The 19,897-nt window shown below is 47.1% G+C and overlaps 1 protein-coding gene across 13 annotated transcripts in view; it reads right to left on the bottom strand.

The window, feature by feature from the left end:
• Window positions 1-19,897, bottom strand: part of rims2a (regulating synaptic membrane exocytosis 2a) — a 265,865-nt gene that overhangs the window by 126,381 nt on the left and 119,587 nt on the right. For 12 of the 13 annotated variants that reach the window (XM_046302555.1, XM_046302556.1, XM_046302557.1 and 9 more), the window contains one exon: window positions 10,168-11,114. In XM_046302555.1, coding sequence (XP_046158511.1) covers window positions 10,168-11,114 — 947 coding nt within the window. Of the gene's footprint in view, window positions 1-10,167; window positions 11,115-19,897 lie in introns of those variants that run through there. The other variant, XM_046302564.1, reaches the window with a different exon arrangement.

Below are 19,897 nucleotides of genomic sequence, written 5' to 3'. Positions count from 1 at the left end.
ATCCCTTCACCCCTCCCCTGGTCCTATCACAAGCCCTCCATCCCTTCACCCCTCCCCTGGTCCTATCACAAGCCCTCCATCCCTTCACCCCTCCCCTGGTCCTATCACAAGCCCTCCATCCCTTCACCTCTCCCTGGGTCCTATCACAAGCCCTCCATCCCTTCACCCCTCCCCTGGTCCTATCACAAGCCCTCCATCCCTTCACCCCTCCCCTGGTCCTAGCACAAGCCCTCCATCCCTTCACCCCTCCCCTGGTCCTATCACAAGCCCTCCATCCCTTCACCCTTCCCCTGGTCCTATCACAAGCCCTCCATCCCTTCACCTCTCCCCTGGTCCTATCACAAGCCCTCCATCCCTTCACCCGTCCCTGTGGGTATTAAAACCACTTACTGTATACAGTTATGCCCAGTGATAAAGCATTATGGAAGTCCCCAGATGGGCTATGCCCTCCGTGACCCGCTGCAACCAACAGCTGACAACACTCAACACTGATTACCCTCCCTGCCACACACACACACACACACACACACTGAGCTGTTGTTGCTGCCAGTCGCCATAAACACACTTTAGCATCGCTGCCTCTCCTCTCCCTGCCTCTCTTTGTCTCAGCTGCTGCAACCAAATGACTTTGCTATTGTGTCCATGATAACTCCAAACAGCTTACGGCTTGCAATTCTAACAGTCACAGATGTTTAAATCTCATAGACATGTTTAAATCCCATAGACATGTTTAAATCCCATAGACATGTTTAAATCCCATAGACATGTTTAAATCGCAATAGACATGTTGAAATCGCAATAGACATGTTGAAATCCCATAGACATGTTTAAATCCCATAGACATGTTTAAATCCCATAGACATGTTTAAATCGCAATAGACATGTTGAAATCCCATAGACATGTTTAAATCGCAATAGACATGTTTAAATCCCATAGACATGTTTAAATCCCATAGACATGTTTAAATCCCATAGACATGTTTAAATCGCAATAGACATGTTTAAATCCCATAGACATGTTTAAATCCCATAGACATGTTTAAATCGCAATAGACATGTTGAAATCCCATAGACACGTTTAAATCCCATAGACACGTTTAAATCCCATAGACATGTTTAAATCCCATAGACATGTTTAAATCCCATAGACTGTCACGCCGTGATCTGTTTCACCTGTCTTTGTGATTGTCTCCACCCCCCTCCAGGTGTCACCCATCTTCGCCATTATTCCCTGTGTATTTATACCCGTGTTCTCTGTTTGTCTGTTGCCAGTTCGTCTAGTTTGTCAAGCTAACCAGCGTTCGTCCTGTCAGCTCCTGTCTTTTCCCAGCATCTCTTTTTCTCGCCCTCCTGATTTTTGACCCTTGCCTGTCCTTACACTGAACCCGCCTGCCCGACCACTCTGCCTGCCCCTGAGCCTGCCTGCCGTCCTGTACATTTGCAGGACGTGCTTCTACACCTGCATTGCTTGCTGTTTGGGGTTTTAGGCTGGGTTTCTGTACAGCACTTTGAGATATCAGCTGATGTACGAAGGGTTATATAAACACATTTGATTTGATTTGATTTGCCTCTGTTGCTGTAATAAATATTGTTACTTCGACACGGTCTGCATCTGGGTCTTACCTTATCCTGATATAGACATGTTGAAATCCAATCGACATGTTGAAATCCAAATCGACATGTTGAAATCACATAGACACAGAACCGAAGCAGTGTGTTAAACTAAGAGTGTGTCCCTGGAACCGCAGTCATTCTCTCTCCAGCTCATCTGAAGGTTTTCACACACATTCACACACCATCCACCGCCACTGCCACGTCCCTCAGATCGGGGCTGGGCTAGGCTACTGTTGTCCCAGTCTATAGAATGTGGCCTCCCTCTGTTGCCTCTCTCTTCCTCCTGTTTAACTAATAGTGCCAACCACAATTGGGCCCTGATCCCAGGTGTGGCCCTGGTGAGGCCCGGTAAAAACCCAGCTGAGGGTGCTTCAGCCAACAGGAAACTCATCACGGACATAAATTGTGAGCATCAGCAGCCCCCCCCCCCCCGCCAGTTGGTTTCACTCGGGCCCGGCGCAGCAGGCGCTGAGGCCCACCACCAAAGTGCTGATTCTGGGTTCCGGCAGCAGCACAACGTGGGGAGGAGACAGTGGAGAAAGAGTTCATTGCCAGCAGGCTCTCCATCACTTTGACAACTCAATAGAAACCAATGTAAACTATTAATTGGATCATTAATTATTGATGCTGTTTTTACTACAATTTGGGAGGTGAGAGCAGAGAGAGAGAGAGAGACAGAGTGGTGAAACATTGTCTATGATTAAACATAGTATCCATGCTGTGAGGTAAAGGGAGCAGATTAGCAGTGTGGTTTGTGTCTGTGAAAGCAGATTGTCCAAAAAACATCCAAGGTGTAGCAGGTTAAAGAGCTACAGAATCAATTATTATTTAGGCCATTTGTTTTTTTGTTTGTACTTTAAAAAAGTATAGTCAATGTACTGTTATTACAATGTAGAAACGCACACTATAACATGATTTGTTTATTTGTCTGGCATTGAACAGAAGACTGCCCTTTACTCAGCAGGGGGATGTTGGACTAGTCCTTACAGACCCTGACCAGAAATGGAGCTGTAAAGAGAATCTCTCTCATTCCTCTCCTTCTTTCTCTCCCTCTCTTTCGCTCTCTCCCCCTATCCTTCCATGTCTGTCTGCCTGTCTGTCTGTCTCTCCGTCTGTCTCTCCGTCTGTCTCTCCGTCTGTCTCTCCGTCTGTCTCTCCGTCTGTCTCTCCGTCTGTCTCCTCTCGTCTTTTCTCGTTTCTGTCCTGCCTGCACTATCATGAGGCGGCATGTCAGGAGATCAATAGGGAGGGAAACAGAGGGAGAGGGACGTCACACTAAATCAGTCTCCCAGCCTCACTACCGACGGGCCAGCCAGGAGCAGCCAGGAGCTCAGGCCATTACTGATGGCAACTCCTCCCTCTCTCTCTCCCTCACTCCTTCCCTCACCTCCCTCCTTGACCCCCAGAGAGCCCAGGGTCAAAGAGCATGGCACGAGGTGTGTTTAACCTGCCATAACACACCCATCTATTCACCTCACCCATCTCGGCCTCCCTCCCTCCCTTCCAGGCCAGGCCAGTCAAGCAGCTCACGGAGTGCACTACATAGCAGAGCCCTTCAAGGCCAGGCCAGTCAAGCAGCTCACGGAGTGCACTACATAGCAGAGCCCTTCTAGGCCAGGTCATTCAAGCAGCTCACGCAGTGCACTACATAGCAGAGCCCTTCCAGGCCAGGCCAGTCAAGCAGCTCACGGAGTGCACTACATAGCAGAGCCCTTCAAGGTCAGGCCAGTCAAGCAGCTCACAGAGTGCACTACATAGCAGAGCTCTTCAAGGCCAGACCAGTCAAGCAGCTCACAGAGTGCACTACATAGCAGAGCTCTTCAAGGCCAGACCAATCAAGCAGCTCACAGAGTGCACTACATAGCAGAGCTCTTCAAGGCCAGACCAGTCAAGCAGCTCACAGAGTGCACTACATAGCAGAGCTCTTCAAGGCCAGACCAGTCAAGCAGCTCACAGAGTGCACTACATAGCAGAGCTCTTCAAGGCCAGGCCAGTCAAGCAGCTCACGGAGTGCACTACATAGCAGAGCCCTTCAAGGCCAGGCCAGTCAAGCAGCTCACGGAGTGCACTACATAGCAGAGCCCTTCAAGGCCAGGCCAGTCAAGCAGCTCACAGAGTGCACTACATAGCAGAGCAGACCATAGTGCTGCTGACTGGCCACAGACGGAGAGAAGGTGCTTTCAGACCTCTACTTTTTCCCTCAGCTTTTTCCCTCTCCGCCCAAGCTATTAGAATGTATGTTCTGCTTATCTGGTTACGGCTCGTCCCTCAACATCACACTGGACTGGCTGGGTGAAGGGATAATTATGCTCACCAAACGCCATTCCTATTGCTAATCATTGAGTGCTTGCTTACTAAGGTGTTTTAATGACAGACAGTATATAACCCATTACCTCCAAAATACAAAACCTTACATCCTATTCCTCAGAAACTCACCTCCCTTCGCCTCAGCAGTTCACATTCAAACTACTCTGTGACCCCACCATGAATGTGATCCTTAACATGACCTTCACAATACAATGTGGGTATTTCTTCATCTACCTGCGGTCTGTTGGTCTGTGTGAAACCTTGGAAAGCCCCCTCCATCCCACAGCATCAATAATGGAGCCAGTCTGTGCTAACCTAGCCATGTGCTACTTCCCTCCCTGTGTGAGGAAGAAAGTTACATAACACAGGGACTGGGGAATGTTGACTGCCTGGATTCTCCTCGTCCTCCTCCTCCTCTCCACCTGTGAAGCAGCTCTGTGTTCCTCCCCTCCTCCCCTGTCCTCTTTTCTCCTTTCCTCTTCTCTGTTGTTTTCTCCTCCTCCTCCTCCTCCTCCTCCTCCTCCTCCTCCTCCTCCTCCTCCTCCTCCTCCTCCTCCTCCTCCTCCTCCTCCTCCTCCTCCTCCTCCTCCTCCTCTCCACCTGTGAAGCAGCTCTGTGTTCCTCCCCTCCTCCCCTGTCCTTTTTTCTCCTTTCCTCTTCTCTGTTGTTTTCTCCTCCTCCTCCTCCTCCTCCTCCTCCTCCTCCTCCTCCTCCTCCTCCTCCTCCTCCTCCTCCTCCTCCTCCTCTCCACCTGTGAAGCAGCTCTGTGTTCCTCCCCTCCTCCCCTGTCCTCTTTTCTCCTTTCCTCTTCTCTGTTGTTTTCTCCTCCCTCTCCTCCTCATCCGTCTTTCCTGTTTTTGACACCGCCAAGGTAAAAGCTCCCATAATTACAGATTTGACCAAATCTATTTGCAATTATGACGACTGTGGGCCTGCGTGGAGTGAGTCAAGTGGCCCAACATCTTAGGGATAGCTTCGGATGTTAATTCTGTACAAAAATGGGGTTTAATTCAATGTGTGTGTGTGTCAAGGGGAGCATTTAGTTCCGAAAAATGACCCATTGTCTATAACCATTGTCCTGTTGTAACACATATGTGGGAAGGCTAGAGGACAGGGAAGAGTCTGTGTTGCTATTTAGCATGTACAGTAGTTGTCTGTAGGAGTAGTGGAGATCTGAAATACAGGCCTTAAACCCTTACAGATGTCTTACAATATAATACCTATCCTGTAAAGAATCATATCCTATAGTGTTGAAGGGAAACCGACAAAATTAGGTTGATTCATGTTGATATTTGCCAACCATTTAGTGCAGGTTGGCATTTATTGTCATGAGTCTTGCCCAGGAGGCAGCTCTGCAGAGTGGTCACTAGCTGGCACAGCCACAAAGTCATCAAATCTGATTTTAAACCTAACCCTAACCCTAACACATAACACTAACCTTAAATTAAGACCAAAATGCGAATTTCGGATTTCATGAATGATTACAATACAGCCCATTTTGACTTAGCAGTTGGCCTATCAAGCGTAAACCACTGAATTCTACCTCCAGGGCAAGACACATGACAATGAACGTCGACCTGACTATTTAGTGGAGGATCCTAATGTTCATCTTTTCTTCAAGAACAACATACAGTGCATTCGGAAAGTATTCAGACACCTTGAATTTTTCCAAATTTTGTTACGTTACAGCCTTAATCTAAAATGGATTAAATCATTTTTTTCCCCATCATCAATCTACACACAATACCCCATAATGACAAAGCAAAAACAGGTTTCTCTAAATGTTTACAAATAAAAAAACTTAAATATTACATTTGCATAAGTATTCAGACCCTTTACTCAGTACTTTGTTGAAGAACCTTTGGCATCGATTACAGCCTCGAGTCTTCTTGGGTGTGACACTAAAAGCTTGGCACACCTGTATTTGGGCAGTTTCTCCCATTCTTCTCTGCACATCCTCTCAAGGTTGGTCAGGTTGGATGGGGAGCATCGCTGCACAGCTATTTTCAGGTCTCCCCATAGATGTTCGATTGGGTTCAAGTCCGGGCTCTGGCTGGGACACTCAAGGACATTCAGAGACTTGTCCCGAAACCACTCATGCGTTGTCTTGGCTGTGTATTTAGGGTTGTTGTCTTGTTGGAAGGTGAACCTTCGCCCAGTCTGAGATTCCGAGTGCTCTGTAGCAGGTTTCCCTTGATCTTGACTAGTCTCCCAGTCCTTGCCGCTGAAAAACTTCCCCACAGCATGATGCTGCCACCACCATAGTTCACCGTAAGGATGGTGCCAGGTTTCTTCCAGGCGTGACACTTGGTATTCAGGCCAAAGAGTTCAATCTTGGTTTCATCAGACCAGAGAGTCTTGTTTCTCATGGTCTGAGAGTCCTTTAGGTGCATTTTGGCAAACTCCAAGTCATGTGTCTATTACTGAGGAGTGGCTTCAGTCTGGCCACTCCCATTTCAATTTTTTTATTTTACCTTTATTTAACTAGGCAAGTCAGATAAGAACAAATTCTTATTTTCAATGACGGCCTAGGAACAGTGGGTTAACTGCCTTGTTCAGGGGCAGAACGACATATTTTTTTACCTTGTCAGCTCGGGATTTGATCTTGCAATCTTTCAGTTACTAGTCCAACGCTCTAACCACAAGGCTACCTGCCGCCCATAAAGGACTGATTGGGGGAGTGCTGCAGAGATGGTTGACCTTCTGGAAGGTTCTCCCATCTCCACAGAGAAACTCTGGAGCTCTCTCTGCGGTGACCATTGGGTTCTTGGTCACCTCCCTGACCAAGGCTCTTCTCCGCCGATTCCTCAGTTTGGCCGGTTGGCCAGCTATAAGAAGAGTCTTGGTGGTTCCAAACTTCTTCCATTTAAGAATGATGGAGGCCACTGTGTTCTTGGGGACCTTCAGTGCAGCAGAAATGTTTTGGTACCCTTCCCTAGATCTGTGCTATGACACAATCCTGTCTTAGACCTCTACGACCTCATGGCTTGTTTTTTGCTCTAACATGCACTGCCAACTCTGGGACCATATATAGACATGAGTGTACCTTTCCAAATCATGTCCAATCAATTACATTTTCCACAGGTGGACTCCAATCAAGTTGTAGAAACATCTCAATGATGATCAATGGAAACAGGATGCACCTGAGCTCAATTACAAGTCTCATAGCTTATTTATATATGTATTTAGACCCTTTGCTATCTGTTTTTAATTTTTAATACATCTACATAAATAAATAAAAAACTGTTTTCACTTTGTCATTCTGGGGTATTGTATGTAGATTGAGGAGGAACATTTTTTACTTAACCAATTTTAGAATAAGGCTGTAACATGAACATTTGGAAAAGGGGAAGGGGTCTGAATACTTTCAGAAAGCACTGTATATTTCGATTTTTGCAGCTTTATATCTGATAGCAGCAAACGGGGATCCATAATAAATACAAATACAAATACTAACTATGCCTGTTTCACTCTCAAGCTATGTGAAAGGCGCCGTGTAGAGGGACGAACTCACATCAGTCAGTCCTTCACAGTCATCCAAAGGAGACAGAGACAGCACACAGGGAAGTAACCCTTGAGTGTAGATGTGCCACACAGTCTGCTTTAGGGGGGAATCTATATAGGTCACACAGAAACAGCTCTACAAACACTTGGAAACGCCTTTGGAAGCGGTCTGCCTTTTTAAAGGACTAATATGGAAACCACAAAGCCAGTCTGCCCGTATAGCAATGCTTTCAGCACGGTGACCGCTCCTCTGCCGGCCCAGGCCTAATCTCTCTCTCTATCTGGGACTTTGTTAGTGTCCTTAACGTTATCACCAGAGGGCGAGGGTGGTTCGATCGTTCAGAAGCATTGTGGTACAGTAATATGAGATGAATGTATAATTCATAACAACTGTCTGCCTGCATCTAAAGGAGAGGGGGCCAGTAGCTAGGGACTAGGAATTAGGGGCTAAGCGTTAGGGACTAGGAGTTAGGGACTAGGAGCTAGAAGTAAGCCATTCAAAAACCATTTGATCTCCAAACTTCCACTCAGCCCAACCCAGCTCACGACTCCACTGTCTACTCCAATCCTATCCCATCCTCCCTGGCTGATCCAACGGAGTTGAGTTGTCGTGCAGGGGGAATCCTACTGGCCTCACAAGTAGCCTGATCTCGCAAGCTTATCAGTGCAAGGAACCAATCATGTTAGCGTGCAAGATCACGCGGCTTGCAATGCTAGAATCCTACAGGGAGAAACCCTCATTATTCTACCACTTTTAATTGCATTTGCCGTACCTTCATTAATTAATATCCACGACTGATGACATTGTTCAGCCAGAGGCCGTTCAAAAGCAGCATCACAGACTAAACCCACAGACACAGACCGACTGACTCCCTATAGGCTGAATGACTGGAACAGCACATCACCTCTGGCCCTGATCCTATTGGAGTGAGCCGCCCGATAAGCACAAACACACACGCACGCACACACGCTCTTTGGGACAGTTTTTTGAAGTGTGTGTGTTTGTTTGTGTGTGTGCGTGTGTGTGTGCGTGCGTGTGCCACTGTAAAAGTACAGAATCAGACTACAATTACATGTATCATCACCGTCCTTCCTTTCTCTCTCCTCTCTCCTTTCCATCTTTTTCTTTCTCATCTCGCTATCTCTCGATCTCTCCCTCTATCTATGTTATATAATATAGAGTCCATTACATCAGATTGAATGTGTGAAACAGAAGTGGTAGCCAGGCCCTGCAATGTGTGCTACAGGAGGAAAGAGACAGGATAAGGTATCTAGAGCAGCAGCCCAACACACACACACACACACACAGTCTTGCATAGACATTTACATGCCATTTATTATGCCCTGTCGACATAATAAGCTCCCTCCACACAGTTGCTGTACAGTGTAGAATAGACTTGACACACACACACACACACACAAACACACAAAAAACAGGTCAGATCACGTAACAAAGACACAGACAGACCATAGAGTGTGAGGAAATAAAAGGTTAGTTTTTAAGCGACGGCTCATTAATAAGCTCAAATTCCTATCATAATCTACATATCATATTATTATGAATGAGACCACGAAGCCTACATTAAAACACACGTATTCACTTACACTGACTGCGCTCCCTAAAACCAAAATCAGATCAGTCACTTTAGTTATGCAAGCCTGACAATACAGAACATATACAGAACATCTGGTATTGTTTTCGTGGATAAACGTTGTAGTTTCCTTCATATAATTAAGGGCGACTGAGAAGAGAGTTGTGATGGTCTGATGCTCATTAGTCATCAATGGCACTCAGTCCTCTGTACTGAACATATGGAGCTAGCAGACTACTGTCGTACTCTGTACTGAACATATGGAGCTAGCAGACTACTGTCGTACTCTGTACTGAACATATGGAGCTAGCAGACTACTGTCGTACTTTGTACTGAACATATGGAGCTAGCAGACTACTGTCGTACTCTGTACTGAACATATGGAGCTAGCAGACTACTGTCGTACTCTGTACTGAACATATGGAGCTAGCAGACTACTGTCGTCCTCTGTAAAGAACATATGGAGCTAGCAGACTACTGTCGTCCTCTGTACTGAACATATGGAGCTAGCAGACTACTGTCGTACTCTGTACTGAACATATGGAGCTAGCAGACTACTGTCGTACTCTGTACTGAACATATGGAGCTAGCAGACTACTGTCGTACTCTGTACTGAACATATGGAGCTAGCAGACTACTGTCGTACTCTGTACTGAACATATGGAGCTAGCAGACTACTGTCGTACTCTGTACTGAACATATGGAGCTAGCAGACTACTGTCGTACTCTGTACTGAACATATGGAGCTAGCAGACTACTGTCGTACTCTGTACTGAACATATGGAGCTAGCAGACTACTGTCGTACTCTGTACTGAACATATGGAGCTAGCAGACTACTGTCGTACCACTAACTCACTGAATATGGAACAGTGGTAATTAGTCAATAAACATGTTCAACATGAGCTGACAGTGACACTGAATACACTTCCCAATGAATAATGCAAAGGAGATTTGACTATCCCTGACATAACACCGTGCTTCCCAAATGGCAGTCTATTCCCTATATAGTGCACGATTTTTGGCCAGAGCCAAAAGTATATTCCCTGTATAGAGCAATACTATATAGGGAATGGGTTGCCTTTTCAGATTGCCCCCTAGTGTACAGCATGAGAGTTGAAAGAGAGAGAGCAGGAGGAAGAGTGTTCCTACCTTTCTCACTGACAGACTCACTCTCTATCTCCACGTCCTCACAGCTGGTGTACTCCGGCGTGGTGGCCAGTTCCTCCTCCGAGCTGCTCAGGGACACTTGCCGCATCTTACCCCCCTTTTTAGTTTTGTGGGGCTTTGGTGGCGGCGGCCTGATGGACTCGGACTGGTCAGAGCTCAGAGAGTCGTTCCTCAACATGGTGTCCATCTTCTCCCTCTTGGTCTTCCTGACTGCAGAGCTGGGGTCCAGATAATCATGACCCCTGAACCCTATTGGCTCCCCTGGCCCCCGCCTCATGTCCCCTGACCTGTCCCCCAGCACGGGGCTGCGGTGTGGGGTGGGGGGGCTGTGGTTGGAGGTCCGGTGGTGGCCTCCAGGGGTGGGGGAGTTTCTGTCCATGGAGTAGGAGCGTTGGCCCACCATGGGCGGCCGGCGCTCGGTCAGGTGCTGTCTGGACAGGCGGATTGGTCCCTGGGGCTCGTCCTGCTCCGTGTAGGCCAGAGACACATCACTGTGGCGCCTCTCGTGCCTGGCCCGGCCCACCTCAGCATGCATCCTCATCTGCTCCTCGTAGGGCTGGGGCTTGACGGGGTAACGGGCCAGGTTGGGGTCTGAGCGGTAGCGTGTCTGGTACTCCTCCTGGCGCTGGCGCTGCAGCTCGTACTCACTGGGCTGCCCGTCTAGAGGGTAGGGCCCGTCTAGAGGGTAGGGCCCGTCCTGGTCCAGAGGATAGTCCTCCTGGGAGCGCCAGCGGCCACGCCCACCACGGTACTCCCCCCGCGCCGCCTCAGCGTCTTGGTACCTCCGTGGGGCCCCACGCCGAGGGTCCCCATCCCCGTAGTCGGACGGTGATCTGGGCATGGTGCCGTCCCCCGGGGCATACTGATCCCGCTCCTCCCTTTGGTCGTATTTTTGGTTTGTATCCCTAGATGCTGATGGGCTTCGTTTCCTGTTCGTCAAAGAAAGAGACTGTTAGTGAGCGGGTCAAGTAGGAATGAAAATTCTCTGAGTCAGAAGAGGGTTTTAAAAGGCTGTATATTATATTATAGAATCACACTGAGCTTGAGTATCATTATATAACCAGTATAAAAACTCACTGATGCTTAGGATGAAAGATCTACAGGGCTTTCTGCTGAGCTTACCTGCCTACTAAACCCACTCCAAACATAGCAGTTCCCTAGACAGGGTAGCCACCAGTGTGTGTGTGTGTGTGTGTGTGTGTGTGTGTGTGTGTGTGTGTGTGTGTGTGTGTGTGTGTGTGTGTGTGTGTGTGTGTGTGTGTGTGTGTGTGTGTGTGTGTGTGTGTGTGTGTGTGTGTGTGTGTGTGTGTGTGTGTGTGTGTGTGTGTGTGTGTGTATACACTCCACACTGCGTGGGCCTCAGACAGCTGATGAAAGGCTTAGCTACAGTAGCTGTCACATAACAGGGCTGGAGCTGGGGGGGTTTGGAGCTGGGGGGTTTTGAGCTGGAGATTTGGGAAGAAGACTCCTGCACTTCTTTGACTCACTTCATTCAAAATATATCTAGGAGCCCTAAGATGGCAGCCAGGCCCAAAGACAAGATATCCCTGAAAAGGCAAGTGACTTTTCAGAAACCAAGCAGCCTTTAAAAAACTCTCAAAACAGGAAATAGTTTCACCTGATGTTAACATTCAACTGAAGTTATTTCTGTAAGGAGTCACAGTCTGTACAAATACATTCAACATGATATTCTACCGGTACACTATTATCTATTGATCTATAATATGTTTCCATTTCCTCTTGGTTACTATGTGGATACTATAGGTCATCTTTCATCTTCATGTTCATTCTATCTGATTACTGTGTTGGTGTAAAGCGGATAAATGATGATTATTTCAATGCATTTCAAACAGCTAGATGGCACATGATTAACAGCAGACGTTCCCTGAGTATGGCCCGTTTGTGTTTTCAAATTAAAAGTGTGTTTGTGTGTGTGTGCACGTGCGTGCACACGTACGTACGTGTGCGAGCGAGAGAAGGAGAGAGACAAAGAGAGAGAGAGAGTTTGTGCTATGATAAATGACACTATTCCCCAGCGTTGGGATGTGTTGTCTGCTGTCTGGAGAGGGAGGGGCCAGGAGTTTGGGAGGGAGGTGTGTGTGGTGTGTGTAGCTTATCCAGTAATAATGTGCCTAAGTTAGGAGCATGCTGGGAAAAAGGGATTATTAACAATCTCATTTCGACTTTGAGAAGACGAGTAGAAGAGGAGGAGAGGAAGAAAGGAGACGATAGGGGGAGAGGAAGAGAGGAGGAAAGAAGGGAAGGAGGAGAGGGGTAATGGAAGAGAAGAGGAGAGACTTCTCTAATTATATCGGTCCCCTCCATCCCCATGGAAAACCACTGCTCGGCTCCACACACAGCCAGTAGAGTCACATAGACAGACAGAACTAGCCTTCTGTAGTCACTACACTGAGCTAGAATACTGTGAAGCCAGGACGGGAGAGCAGGATCATACGAAACACTTTTTAAATCTCAACTACTGTATTCACACCTGAACTGTTCTCACACCGGTACTGCACTGTTCCAAGAATATTTTCCAACCAGACATGAACTATTATCTATTGACAGTAAATAATAGAGCAGCAGCCACCATTTTGTTTTTATTTGGGCCAAATGTAATATGTCATAACTGGTTCAGGATTTGTGATATATTATGTACTCCTCCATAATCCCAAAGACAGTGTCTATATCCCAAATGGCACCTTATTCCCTTTGTAGAACGCTCCTTTTGACCAGAGCTCTATGGACCCTGTTCAGAAGTAGCGTACTATAAAGAGATTAGGGTGCCATTTGGGACACACTACAGTATATCAAGCAGTCACTGAAGGGGGAACGGGCGAAGTAGGATGTGGCTGAGGAGCCCTGGCTGTGAACAGCCCTGTATATTAATGATTTCCTTTTGTCCAAACCATACTATTCACAAATCATACCTCTTTTTCTCATTTTTACCTCAGGAAAGAAAGTTATGACATGTTAGGACTCAAATGCTTTCTGAGTCTGAATTTAGTATGTTACAACCTGCCAATACATTTCCAACAGCAGGTTCATTAATGGTCATGTTTTTGACCCAGTCATGTAGTGTACTGAACTCTACTGTCTGATGCATTATGTATAAGTCGTCCAGACAATAACAGACCGCTGATTCATTGAGAAAACCAAGGTGAGGCGGCGGCAGGAATGATGATATGGCAGAGTACAGTAGACTGGCTGAGTGACTGGATGGAACACGCAGGGTGTACTGTATGTGTGTGTGTGTGTGTGTGTGTGTGTGTGTGTGTGGTGGGAGGGAGGGGGGGGTAATTGTATTGTCAGCATGTCTCTGTAAGACAGGCATGGTGATGAAGGAGGTGTGTGTGTGTGTGTGTGTGTGTGTGTGTGTGTGTGTGTGTGTGTGTGTGTGTGTGTGTGTGTGTGTGTGTGTGTGTGTGTGTGTGTGTGTGTGTGTGTGTGTGTGTGTGTGTGTGTGTGTGTGTGTGTGTGTGTGTGTGTGTGTGTGTGTGTGTGTGTGTGTGTGTGTGTGAGAGAGTATCATGGGGGGTAGGGTTGTACTGAATACACTAGGAAATGCTTCAGTAAGAGTTATTAGTATGTCCAAAGGGCCCCTGGCCAATGCCCCCTCAGGACTGCTACTGTTGTGAAAAATCTCACACACACATACCCCCCCTTGACAAGCCCTGACTCTACTTGACACAAATATCCCATAATATGTAGTCCTGTTTAGCCCTGGATGCCCTTTGTGTCCAAACAGACCAGAGTCAATAGCAGCTACTGCTACTACTACTACTACTACTGCTACAGGGCGGCAGGGTAGCCTAGTGGTTAGAGAGTTGGTCTAGTAACCGGAAGGTTGCAAGTTCAAACCCCCGAGCTGACAAGGTACAAATCTGTGGTTCTGCCCCTGAACAGGCAGTTAACCCACTGTTCCTAGGCTGTCATTGAAAATAAGAATTTGTTCTTAACTGACTTGCCTAGTTAAATAAAGGTCAAATATATATATATTTTTTAAACTGCTACTACTACTGCTACTACTACAGCTACTACTGCTACTACTACAGCTACTACTACTGCTACTACTACAGCTACTACTACTGCTACTGCTACTACTACCGCTACTACTACCGCTACTGCTACTGCTACTGCTACTACTACTGCTACTGCTACTACTACTACTACTACTGCTGCTGCTACTGCTACTGCTAATAATGCTACTACTAATGCTGCTGCTACTGCTACTACTGCTACTACATCTGCGGACAGCATCATGCTAATGTCTTCAGCGCAGGCCGTAGAGCAACACAACACCACTCTGCTGTGGATGATCTGTACATTGTCTCCCTCTCTGTAAATGTATCTGGAATACATGTTGTATAATAAGACATATATTGACATCAGTATAGGATCTCTGACTGACTGGCTGTGGTAGTGGAAAAGGTTTTCTTTGGTGATCCCAGCTCCCATATGACACAGTCCCATGAGCTTATGTTTGCATTCAAACCCCTATTCAAATTGCTGTCCGACAAACGGACTGACCGAGAGAGGAGTTCAGCTCCCTCATAGAATAGCCGGTATGATACAGTGGCAGTGAGCATTGTGCAGTCTAAGAGCATTGTCCAAAACCCAAGCTGCCAGTGCAGTATGGGAGCTAGGAGGATGGGATAGTGACGTCATTCAGAAGCAGACAATGATTCATCCACCAGCCTCTCAGCCTACGGTCTGATATCTGAACTGCGGAGCGTAGTGATGTAATGGCATGGCATTGAATTGCATTCACACTGCATAAGGAGCCTAATCTGCTGCCAGTGAATCAAATCAAATGTTATTTGTCACATGCGCCGAATACAACAAATGTAGACCTTACTGTGAAATGCTTACTTACAAGCCCTTAACCAACAATGCAGTTTTAAGAAAAAAGATTGACTAAATGAACAAAAATAAAAAATAAAAGAGCAACAATAATAAAATAACAGTAACGAGGCTTTATACAGGGGGTACCGGTACCGAGTCAATCTGTGGGGGTACATGTTAGTTGAGGTCATTGAGGTAATACGCAAATATAGGTAGGGGTAAAGTGACATAGATAAAGAATGAACAGCGAGTATCAGCAGCGTAATGCAAATAGTCCAGGTAGCCATTTGATTAACTTTTCAACAGTCTTATGGCTTGGGGGTAGAAGTTGTTCAGAAGCCTTTTGGACCTGGACTTGGAGCTCCGGTACCGCTTGCCGTGCGGAGCAGAGAGAACACTATGACTAGGGTGGTTGGAATCTTTGGCAATTTTTGGGGCCTTCCTCTGACACTGCCTGGTATAGAGGTCCTGGATGGCAGGACGCTTGGCCCCAGTGACGTACTAGGTTGTACGCACTACCCTCTGTAGTGCCTTGCAGTCGGTGGCCGAGCAGTTGCCATACCAGGCGGTGATGCAACCACTCAGGATGCTCTCGATGGTGCAGCTGTAGAACTTTTTGAGGATCTGAGAACCCATGCCAATTCTTTGTCTCTTGAGGAGGAATAGGCGTTGTTGTGCACTCTTCACGACTGTCTTAGTGTGTTTGGATCATGATAGAGTGTTGGTGATGTGGACACCACAAGCTCTCAACCTGCTCCACTACAGCCCTGTCGATGAGAATGGGGGCATGCTCGGCCGTCCTTTTCCTGTAATCCACGATCATTTCCTTTGTTTTGATCACATTGAGGGAGAGGTTGTAGTTCCTGGCACCACACTGCCAGTTCTCGGACCTCCTCCCTATAGGCTGTCTCATCGCTGTCAATGATAAGGCCTACCACCGCTGTGACGTCTGCAAACTTAATGATGGTGTTGGAGTCGTGCTTGGCCACGCAGTCGTGGGTGAAAAGGGAGTATAGGACGGGACTAAGCACGCACCACTCCCTCAGTGGTGCGTGCTTAGTCCCGTCCCCTGTGTTGAGGATCAGCATGGCAGATGTGTTGTTGCCTACCCTTAACACCTGGGGACGGTCCGTCAGGAAGTCCAGGATCCAGTTGCAGAGAGGTGTTTAGTCCTAGGGTACTTAGCTTATTGATGGGAAATATGGTGTTAAACGCTACGCTATATTCAATACAGTCGTGCATTCTCACGTAGGTGTTCCTTTTGTCCAGGTGGGACAGGGCAGTGTTGAATGCAATAGAGATGGCATCGTCTGTGGATCTGTTGGGGCGGTATGAAAATTGGGGTTTAGGGGTTCTGGGATGATGGTGTTGATTTGAGCCATGGCCAGCATTTCAAAGCCCTTCATGGCTACAGATGAGCGCTACGGGTCGGTAGTCATTTAGGCAGGTTACCTTGGTGTTCTTGGGCACAGGGACTATGGCGGTCTGCTTGAAACATGTAGATTTTACAGACTCGGCCAGGAACAGGTTGAAAATGTCAGAGAAGACAATTGCCAGTTGGTCAGTGCATGCTGGAGTACACGTCCTGGTCATTTAGATCATCTGTTACACTTGTGTCATTGGGCAGCTTGCGGCTGGGCTACCCTTTGTAGTCCATAAAACTTTGCAAGCCCTGCCACATCCGACGAGCGTAGTCCTGTATTTACACTTTGGCTGTTTGATGGTGCATCTGAGGGCATAGCAGGATTTCTTATAAGCGTCCGGGTTAGAGTCCCGCACCTTGAAAGTGGCAGATCTACTCTTTAGCTCAGTGAAGATGTTGCTTCCGGTTGGGGTATGTACAGTTGAAGTCGGAAGTTTACATATACCTTAGCCAAATACATTTAAATTCAGTTTTTCACAATTCCTGACATTTAATCCTTGTAAAAAGTGTCTGCCTTTGGTCAGTTACTTTTAGATGTGTGTGTTGTTGTGAATTGTTAGATACTACTGCACTGTTGGAGCTAGGAACATAAGCATTTCACTACACCTGCAATAACATCTGCTAAATATCTGTATGTGACCAATAAAATTAGATTTCATTTAAACGTGGTGCTCTTTAACATGGTGATGCATGTGACTGGTATATAGGTTGTGTGTGTGTGTGTGTGTGTGTGTGTGTGTGTGTGTGTGTGTGTGTGTGTGTGTGTGTGTGTGTGTGTGTGTGTGTGTGTGTGTGTGTGTGTGTGTGTGTGTGTGTGTGTGTGTGTGTGTGTGTGTGTGTGTGTGTGTGTGTGTGTGTGTGTGTGTGTGTGTGTGTGTGTGTGTGGTGATGATTAAGTGTTTTCTGGGGCTCCAGCAGGATGCCCTCTGAGGCCTTTTGCACTGTTTCTCGGGGCTATGCTGATATTCCATTAAAAACCAAAGGAATGCCACAACAGGAACGATCAATAAGAGAAAGTCAATGAGAAAGCTTTCAGTGACTGATGTACCCGTCATGGTTACTGCTGGTTTCACACTCGCAATCACATACATACTTGTACAACACTACCTTTTTGCTAGGTAGTGTTAGCTAGCGCTAGTTGGCCTTATTAGCATGTACTCGCTTGCTCTCCATCTTCTTTTTAAATAGTAAAACAACTTGTTTCCAGCACTTTTATTTCCATGATCAAAACTTGTTTTTTATTATGTCTCTCTATTGTAGTTAGAGCAATATATTTGGAACTTCAAATCGCAATAAAATAACCGTATCGAATCGCAATGCATATAGAATAGTGAGAATAGCAATACATATTGTATCGGCACCTAAGTATCATGATAATATCGTATCGTGAGGTCCCTGGTAACTACCTGCCGCACTGGTTACACATCCATCATAGTGTTAGAAAGGACTATGTGAAAATAAAATATCCACAGTAAAGTTTGGGTAGGCAAGATAATAAGACAAGGTGTCCAACAGTCCTAGTTGAGGCTGATGGCATTGAGGACTGATATGCAACAATAGATGATAAAAACCTTACTGTATTCTACTGTCAGATCCAGGGACGCAGTTCATCTCAAAGTGCCTCCTAGCTGCTCCACGCAAACACATGGCCTTGGTCTCTCACTCTTACTTTTCAGCTCCAAAACATCCAAAACAATTCCGCTTCAGACCGAGCCGCTTTGCTGTTTGTTTTCAACCCTCTGTCCTCCTCAGGAACGTCCTTGTGTTATTTCCCTACTATAGTGAGACGGAGCAAGATGGAGAGGGGCCATGCGTGGTCTTTGCACTCCGGTTCCGACTGTGACGCACCACCTGCACTCCGGTTCCGCCTGTGTGATGCACCAGCAGCAGGATCAGCAGCAGGATCAGCAGCAGGATCAGGCTGGGGTAGTGCTGAAACATGTTAAATAAGAGAGTGAAAAGCAATCACGGCTAAACCGCGAGCCTGCCCCCCGTGGGGATTGTGCCACCTCTACTTCACGGATAATGGAGAGAAGTCAAATGAAAACAAATGACTAGCGCTGCGTAGCTCCAGCTCTCCATCTTACAGAAAATTTGGTCCGCCTAATGACGACCACATATGGTCGGGGGAGGGAAAAGTCTATTAAAATGAGATAAGTGAAAAGACAGGCTGAGTGTTCATGTCTCAACAAAGAGGAATCAGAGACACACGACCACTCTGGGAAGAGATAGAAAGGAGAAACTACTCAGAGTCCATTTAGAGCCCATGCATCGTCACAGCGACTAGTTCCAAGACTGAGTCAGCCGCCCGCCTGCCGCCTGTCTGGAGGCCCCCAAGGCTGACACCCAGCCAGCCAATCCTTACTGGTGTTACTACAAGTCTAACACTCACCCAGACAAACCTTAGTGGTGTTACTACACGGCTAACACACACCCAACCAATCCCCAGTGGCCTAACTACAGTACAATCCAAGACTCCAAGATGTAAAAACAAACGGTGACTTGTGGCCCCTCAAAACGCCGTCATGCAAATGATCCAAAATGACATCCATCCAGAATTAGTGGCTTTAGTTTAGAGAGACAGCTCCCTTTCATCCTCCCTGTCCAGTCTGCCAGCTGTGTCCTCTCTCTCTTCCCACTGCTACCGTCCTGGCCACACTGCCGGACAGGTGCGATGGGCACCACTTACAGCACAACCTGCTGCTGCAAAGGCTGCTGGGATGGGAACTGTGGAGGCCGGAGAGTTCTGGTTTAATACCCTGGTGTGTGTGTGTGCGCGCGTATGTGTGTGTGCCTGGAGGTCGAGCAATGGCGTCCTCTCCAGGAGAGGATTACAGTACTGGATGTTAGCTCCTCTCCTCAGCTGATTACTGGCTGCCAGTCGGTTATCACCCAATGAAACCCAGGCAGGCAGGCAGCATACCCTGTAGATCAGACTGACCTATAATCCCATTCAACAGAGTTGCGCTCTGACCACAATGATCCTCCTGAAACTGAACAAATTTGTCCCAAATGGCACCCTTATCCCCTATGTAGTACACTACTTTTGACCAGGGCCTAAAAAGTTGTGCTCTATATAGGGAACAGGGTGCCATTTGGGGCGCCTCCTATGCATGTTTTCTCCCTCCCCAAAGGGATTTCAGGGCATCAAATATGAGAGACAGAGAGAGAGAGATAATCTCTATCTATCTACCATTATTAGTGCGCATCACCAAATGGATCAAATAGTTTTTCTGAAGCTGCGCCACCATAATGACGTAGCCTCTTCCAATGACCTGATTTAGCTGGGCCCTTCTGTGGTAGTGGAGTGAGGGAGTATAGTGGATGGGTTCAGTAGTATGGGACTCTGCAATGGGACTCTGATTTCCAGTAACTCCTCTGTGGGCCTGTTAAACTGGGTGAGTGAGGACACACAGAGGGAGGAACCAGCAGTACTCTTACTGA

This window comes from Oncorhynchus gorbuscha, linkage group LG15, assembly GCF_021184085.1.
Source record: "Oncorhynchus gorbuscha isolate QuinsamMale2020 ecotype Even-year linkage group LG15, OgorEven_v1.0, whole genome shotgun sequence".
Classification (NCBI taxonomy): Eukaryota; Metazoa; Chordata; class Actinopteri; order Salmoniformes; family Salmonidae; genus Oncorhynchus; species Oncorhynchus gorbuscha.
Note: the sequence above shows the minus strand (reverse complement) of the source record. Positions and strands in the feature narration are given on the sequence as shown.